The 7,708-nt window shown below is 34.9% G+C and overlaps 1 protein-coding gene across 1 annotated transcript in view; it reads right to left on the bottom strand.

Annotated features, from left to right (window-relative positions):
* ilf2 (interleukin enhancer binding factor 2) overlaps positions 1-7,708 on the bottom strand; it is a 40,010-nt gene that overhangs the window by 21,656 nt on the left and 10,646 nt on the right. The window contains exons 8-13 of the mRNA XM_007542107.2: positions 7,469-7,585; positions 6,940-7,018; positions 6,749-6,836; positions 5,639-5,700; positions 2,227-2,341; positions 1,941-2,031 (exon numbers count right to left, since the gene is read on the bottom strand). Coding sequence (XP_007542169.1) covers positions 1,941-2,031; positions 2,227-2,341; positions 5,639-5,700; positions 6,749-6,836; positions 6,940-7,018; positions 7,469-7,585 — 552 coding nt within the window. The remainder of the gene's footprint in view (positions 1-1,940; positions 2,032-2,226; positions 2,342-5,638; positions 5,701-6,748; positions 6,837-6,939; positions 7,019-7,468; positions 7,586-7,708) is intronic.

Genomic DNA, 7,708 nt, shown 5'->3' with positions numbered 1-7,708 from the left:
AATATCCAACTCACAACTAACGTCACTGCAGTTGGTAACACATTAAAACCACCGGGATAAAGTTTGTTTTAGTCTGTGGCCTGTAAAGAATGCACCGAGCGAGCTGAACGCCCAACAACGTCTCACGCAGTGACGTTGGTTCCAAAGCTCTATTGGCCAATAGTAGAGGAGCTGGACAGCTCTCCTCATTAACATATTGATGCAGCAGAAATACAGCAAACAAAAAAGGACCAAGCAGAAATACAGCAAACAGAAGTACAGCAAGCAGAAAAGGGAGAAACAAAAAAAGACAAAGCAAAATATCTATTTTTCTTGACAAAAACGCATGTTTAGGGGAAATGAAAAAGAAAATATATACATTACTTGACAGAAACGCATGTGTAAGGAAAAGGAAAAACTAAATATATATTTATGCTTTTATTTATACATTAATTCTTTTATTTATATATTTATTCTTTTATTTCTTATTATGTTGGTTTTGGTCCTCCATAGAAATAAGCAGTTGTAAGAAAAGCAACTGGAAAATACAACAGATTTTCACAAAAGACTAAAACTCATCCTGAACCTAGGGCAATATCACTATATGGCCCACTATTTGGAACCAGCTTTTGATTTCCAGTTCTGCAGATGTGGAAAGGTGGATGGTGATGCTAAAACTTAAAAGGCAGCAGTACACCCATCCAGTGTGTAAACTAACTAGTTACATTTACTCAAGCTACAGCAATTGAATGAAATTTGTATTTGTATGTACTTGTTAAGTTGTTTTTAAAAACCTGAACTTTTATGGGTACTTTTTTTGTTTTTTAGAGAAGTACTCAATTACATTTTAAATGTCAATTTATGAGTAAAACCTAAAATAGCAAGAAAAAAAACCATCAGAAAAACAATATTGATCCTTCTGCTAGGATAGTAATCAGTTACTGTGGTTTGCACAGTAGCTGATTGGCTAGTACTTATGAGGCATAATCCAAAAAACTGAAGTGCAGTTCAAATCATCCTCTGAGGGAAAAAAACCCATGGAACCAGTTTATCTACATTATATTACAGATAAACAGAAAGGCAACAGCTTTGTCATACAGTATAAATTTAGCTTGGTTTATGTTCAAGACTGTAACCATGTAAACATTCTAAATAGTATTTTAACAACAAATGTAAATAACATCAGTTTAATCTGGTACTTGTGATTATAATTTGAATTGAAAACAGACCATCAGGTCCTTAATTTGAAGTCTGTTATTTAAAACTGTTAAGATAGGAAGGACAGTGGACATTTTGGATAAAGGATGCAATGAAGATCAGAATTGCCAGGATTTGAGAAGGAGGAAAACAATAGGAAAGCTTTGTAGAAGTACTGAAGGATGCAGCAGGTTTGGTGTGATAAGAGATGGATGCTGAGATGGGGGAGATTATCTGTAGAGAACTGTAAAGACAGAAGCTGACAAAAGACATGAGGAATTAAACATTTGTATGTATGTTTATGTATGTTTTCTTTTTGATGGATATCTATAAAAGTTCTTCAATTAATAGTTTGAAACCAATATGTTCTAATTTTCTTTATGAAATTCACAAGCATAAAAAAGTAAAATTTTACTTTTGAGTAACATTTTATTTTAGCAACTTCACTTGTATTTTACTCAAATGCTTTATTTTGGTATTCTTTCCACCTCTGAAGCTATCTCAACATTCTGGGCAGCTTTTAAAGATGTTATGAAACTATTTACTTCAAAATATTAGCAAGCATTGAACAGAGCAGTAAAGCGGTAGTAAAAGTTTCATATCCTTACAGCACATCTGCACAAAATATGTTCTGGTTTACCTACGGGTAATTCTAAATAAAAAGTAACAAAAAATTCCAACTGAAAAATAATAACTAATGGTCTGTTTTAAATCGGAAATCCTTCTTATTTCCAGGAGGCAGCAAAGAAAAGCCATTTTCTTACAGCTGGCATCTCCCTCCATGCCAAGGATCTTTCTGTAACCTCCATGAGAGAGCACCCTTACTAATGTCTGGGCAGTGAAACACACCATGTCCTAAAGAAAAACAAAAGAAACATCATCAGGTTGTCATATTTCAGTTCTTACTTCTGTTCAGCTGCTTTGTGTCAACAACCACTCTTGCGGCAAGTTTATTTTTTCTATTTGCAAGACATTTATCGGAATCCTATATTAAGAATAATAATAAATATTGACTAACACCATGGATGTCCTGCAGAGTCAAGCATTTACCTGCTGTTCCAGAGTCATGACTGTATGCACCCTAAAGTTTCCACTTTCACAGGGGTCAGTAATTCCCACAGAGCCAGGAAGAAAGAGACCAGCAGCCAACATCTGAAGGCAACGCCTAAGCAAATTCAGAACAACATTTCTATTTAGACAGATAAGTGTGTGCAGATTTTGAGAAGCATACACATTTTTGTTACAAAGTATGTCAGTACTGTCAACAAACCCACATAAGGGGCAGCAGATTCTAATTTCAAAGTATGCACTTATCTATGCTCATGAAGTGCATAGATAAGTGTGTCATAGAAGGGGGAAAGTGCTTTAGCAACCAGTAATCAGCAAGATCCTCTATACTGAGATTTGTACTGTTCCTCATATAGGCCCAGCGGTGAAAGTATGAAAACTTTCTGAGGTAAAGGCAAACAAATATCTCAAAACAAAACTAAGATTGGATACCTTATTTGCTTACCAACATTTTAAATTGAATAACCTTAGACAAAACTATTGACAGTTATGTATAATTAAATATCACACATTGCTCCACATATTGGCGTCCTGTCAAAGAAAGAATACAATTGCACGGTGCAAAGGCTAACTAATCAGCAGCTTTATTAAGGGCTGTAATGATTCCTCGAATGATTCAAGAACCGCAATTATTAAAATTTCTCGAGTCAAGTTAAAGTTTATTTACATAGCACATTTACAACAGCCTCAGCTTACCAAAGTGAATCACAAAATACATCACAGGTAGACAAATAAAATAAAATTAAAATTAAGTTAGGGTTAGGGTATATAAAGTTGGCAAAAACACCAAAAGCTAATAGTATAAATAAAAACCAAACGATACTTAAATTTTAGCTGCAGCAATTTTCTTCTATCATCGAGGAAAGTTTTGTTAAATTGTTTTATTACTTAGCACACCGTGTTTCGGTCCAGTGACTATTTCTTTTGCGTAACACTCTCACTTCTGCCTATGAGTTGTTGAGGTAACACTTTATTTGAAGGGGGGTGAATAAGACTGTCGTAACACTTTCATAAACATGACATAAAACCTGTCAAGAACATGAATAAACCTTCATGAATATTTATGACTGTTGTCATAAAGCGTCATTCGGTAAATTATGACACTTTTAATACAAAGTTGACATTATTCAAAATGTATTTGTTATGACAACTTGACATTAACCAAGAAATCATTACTGTTTAAACTTTACCTTTAATAACATAAAGTTATCTAATTTTTAAAGTGCAATCAGTAATACTTTTATAACAAATTTATATCAGTAATGATTTATTGGTTAATGTCAAGTTGTCATAACAAAGACATTTTGAATAATGTCAACTTTGTATTAAAAGTGTCATAATTTACCGAATGACACTTTATGACAACAGTCATAAATATTCATGAAGGTTTATTCATGTTCAAGACAAGTGTTATGTCATGTTTATGACAGTGTCATATCAGTCTTATTTACCCCCCTTCAAATTGTTGACGAAAGCTAAGTGCTAGTAGCATAAAGTTCAATTTTTAAGTTTGGTCCGGGGGTATTTTATTGAGTTATGATAATGTCTGGGTTTTTACTATTTTTTGGGATCAATAAGCATCCTTAAATTGACTAATGCGATACATGGTGTATGGAAGTCTTTCTCCTCCCAGCAGAGAAGATTGCAGTATTTAAACAGGTGAGCAGATAAAGTAAACACAGCGGGCTACTGCTCTGTAGTTGATGCTTAACGTAAGTGTAGCTTTTAAGGACAAACCGGAAAATAAATTTAACACCACCCCTGTCGCAAAAAATGGGTGGGAGAGTGGGCTGTGGCTGGCAGATGTGTTACTGTGTGTGATGAAGGAGCCATCCAGTCCTTCATATAGACATAAAAGTTACAAATGGCTTGGAGAGTTCACCTATTTAATTGACTACATTGAATACATAAACTAAAGACTTGTGTATAGAAATTGTTTAGAAGTGTCTTTGTGAGCTTGCCTCTTTGTTATTAAATTGAGTATTTCAGATTTTTGTCTATTTTTTTCCAGGTCAACTTAAAAAGTGAGTCATTATTTTTACAGGTTAATTTTCTAAACTAAAGAAAAGTAATTCTAAGAATGCACAAATATGAAAATTTGAGCTGATATTGATATCCGATAGTAATACTGCTGTTATGGTAGAATTTACCAATATTTTATTTTATCAAATTTTTATTTGATTACTCCTCAGAATAATAGAATACTCGATTCCTAAAACAATTGTTTAAACAGCCCTAGAATTAAGTGAGGCATTATTGTTAAGCAAATAATGTACTGTATGGTAAGGGTTTACAAATAGCCCCCCACCCCCAATTACAATAATCAAACTGCAGTTTTTTTTTTGTTTTTTTTTGGGGGGGGGGGGATATTGATTTGTCTTTTAAATTTAAATGTTAGTGTTTTTTCCAGTCTTATTGATACATAAGTCGAGTTAAGCTCATGTAAGCAATATGTGTGAAAATTATCAAATCTATTTAAAGCAGGGGTGCCCAAACTTTTGAGACCAAAATCTACTTGTTTCTCATCAGCCAACTGAGATCTACCGCATGATACGAAGATATAAAAATTGTAATTGAAACTCTATTAACTTATCTTATATGCAAATATAAATCAGTTATAGCGGACCTATTAAAGTGAAGTAGAAGCCATTTGTTTGTAAAATACTTAATGAAACATATTTACTGTTTTTGATGTTTGTTGTAAATGACATACTTGCAAGGGAACGAGGTGATTAGTCCAAGTTTGTCATTTATTGAATGTTCAGAAATAACAAAGGCTGTAATGCGCCACAGGAAAGGTAAACAAAGGTAAAATAACTCGAATAGATGATCAACTCAAAACCACTCATTACCTAATTGATTAGCTAATTTTAAGCTCCTGCTTTTCTAGTCGCAGTCAGTCTTTGAGTTGCCCTTTTTTTTTTATTATTTTGGTAATGGAACCAAAACGCACAGAATTGAGCTCCACCTAGTTGAAACAATAATTACTGAGATTATTATTTTTGTTGGGCCATTAATTTAAACACGTTTTGTTGATTTTTCTATTCTTTAATAAAGTTACAAATGTTTGGGTCTTAGTGAATATTTTTGATAAGCGCGTTAGAAGATGACATGCTTGTCTCAGCGTCCTGGCTGCGTTGTTTGTCACCTACTGCCGAGATTGCCTCAAAATCTTCCCACAATCGACGTACTGAGCACTCCTGATTTAAAGGGACACGTGGCGGAAGCATAGGACCCACTGGTGATAACTTGCATAATGTCCCCTCCCCATAGAATTTGACATTTATATGCACAATTTGCTGTTGCTATTACTACCTGGGCATGTTTTAAATATAATTTGAAAATGCTTAAAAAGTTGCGGGAGGTGTAAGAACCCCTTAAATTAAGAACAGACCTGTAGGCTACATTCAGAGACAGGGGTTGCCTGGATGGGTTGTTCATCACAGCAGAATGACCCTGGAACACAATCAACATAACATTGCCAACATAAATATGGAGGTGTGTCTTTGTGTTGTTGATCAATCTCATGTATGCGCTGTTCAGTGTGCCTATGCCCTAACCATTTCAGTTAAATATCACACATTGCTCCACATACTGGTTTCCTGTCAAAGAATGAGTCCTGTTTCACAAATGCATGGAACAATGACCAGCCTTGCACAATGTGTTTTTACAATTCTCTTGTGTAAACTGCTTATCTGCTGTCACCAGTGACCATGCTAACTAGACTGAGCATTTCCAAAAGGCTCTGCTGACAGAGAGAAGCTGTAGCATTGCAGAGAGGAAATGGAATCTGTGTGCAGCGCATACACAACCTTGATTTGAGGTACACTGGAGGCTACCCTTCTCCTAGCCAGGAAAAGGTCTAAAACTCTTCTCCTGGCTATGATTGGTTGTTTCTGACTAAGTTGTGTATTTCTGTTGTTAAGACTGGGAAAAATGGGAGAAGGCGAAGGAGCTTATTTTTTTCACAGATTATCTGTCTCGTACTATATTGTCACAACATAGTGACAGTTTAAAAAATGCATGTGAAAAATATTTATGATAAAACTTGCACACTGCAACTTCAAGAGTTGGTGATATCGTTCTGTTTAAAGTTTGTTTTTAATGTGAAGGAAGAGGAGTGTGTCTTTCTACAAAAAAAAACACAACCTCAGACGTTTGCTGACTAATGGACGGATGGTTGCTTTACAGTTGACATCAACCTTGGGTAACTGAAAAAATTCTCAATATACACAACTAAGTAGAAACAAACACAGACAAGACAAATGAAAGCCCAACAGAGTTTTAACAACAAAATGCTTATGCATTTGTACTGCACAGATTGAATAACAGCTAGATCTGCTATAAGCGATGTCCTCTACATCACTTGTAGCAGACTTAAGCACAATAGCTTAAGTCAGCAAAGAGTCCCGTGTTTTCACATGTCAACATTTTAGGAAACACTTTACTAATTGACATATTTAGAACAATACAGTTTATAAAACGTCAGATGAATGGAACTTACAAGTAGGTCCAGGATCCATGGAGTCAGAGGCTCAAAACCAGGGAAACGAGCCCTTAGATCTTTCAGGAGGCGGATCAATACTTTGACTCTAAAAATTAGAAACAAAATGGGAAAGTTCAGGTGATCAGAATTGTAATGCAGGAGCCAGAACAGAAAAAAAAGTGGTGATGTGTGTTCACAAACGTTCTTACGTTGACTGAGAAGCATTCTCTTCAAACCAGCGCGCATGGCGGATTGCAGCAAGGGCACTCTGTAGCACCTTGATGTCCACTAACACATAAAATTTGATTTTTATTGAAGAGTACATCCAACCTACTTCAACATCCAACATTTTAAAATATCCCGAGATTCATGACACTTCTGTCTTCAAAGTCTGTCAGAACATTGTGTAAGTCAACATAAATTTAAAATAGAAAAATATGACTACCAATATTTTTGCGTTTAACCAAAACATTTAACAGGCTGTACTGAGTAAAAATGTCATGCACTATTTTTTTCTTCAAATTTATAGAAACATACAGAGGTCACCAACTTTCCTTAAGAAAATTATATTGTAAAAAATGTCTACATTTTTTATAGAACAGACAATGTGTCAATCATTCTTTTTTTAGGTGCTAACTTTGAAATAACCACATTCATTCCCACTGCCACATCACAAAGTAGTCATCCCTGCAGACATGTGTTGGACATGCACATGATGCATGATGTGAATGGTCATACAGTGCAGTTCTGGGTCAAGCTTGCGGAGATTCGGTGGTACGGTGGTGATGAGAATCTTAACAGTAGCATCAGCTGAACTAATCTCAAAGCCCGTCTCATTGGTCAGCATGGACAGCACTGAAAATAAACATACACACAGGACATTTAGGGTATGAAACAATTTCACAGTTAATTTAAACTTAATCCTGGATAAAAATCAATAATAAAAAAATGTAGAGATGTGGAAAATATTAGAAATAC

Source organism: Poecilia formosa, unplaced genomic scaffold (genome assembly GCF_000485575.1).
Source record: "Poecilia formosa unplaced genomic scaffold, Poecilia_formosa-5.1.2 Scaffold659, whole genome shotgun sequence".
NCBI lineage: Eukaryota > Metazoa > Chordata > Actinopteri > Cyprinodontiformes > Poeciliidae > Poecilia > Poecilia formosa.
This window is presented reverse-complemented; position numbering and strand designations above follow the sequence as displayed.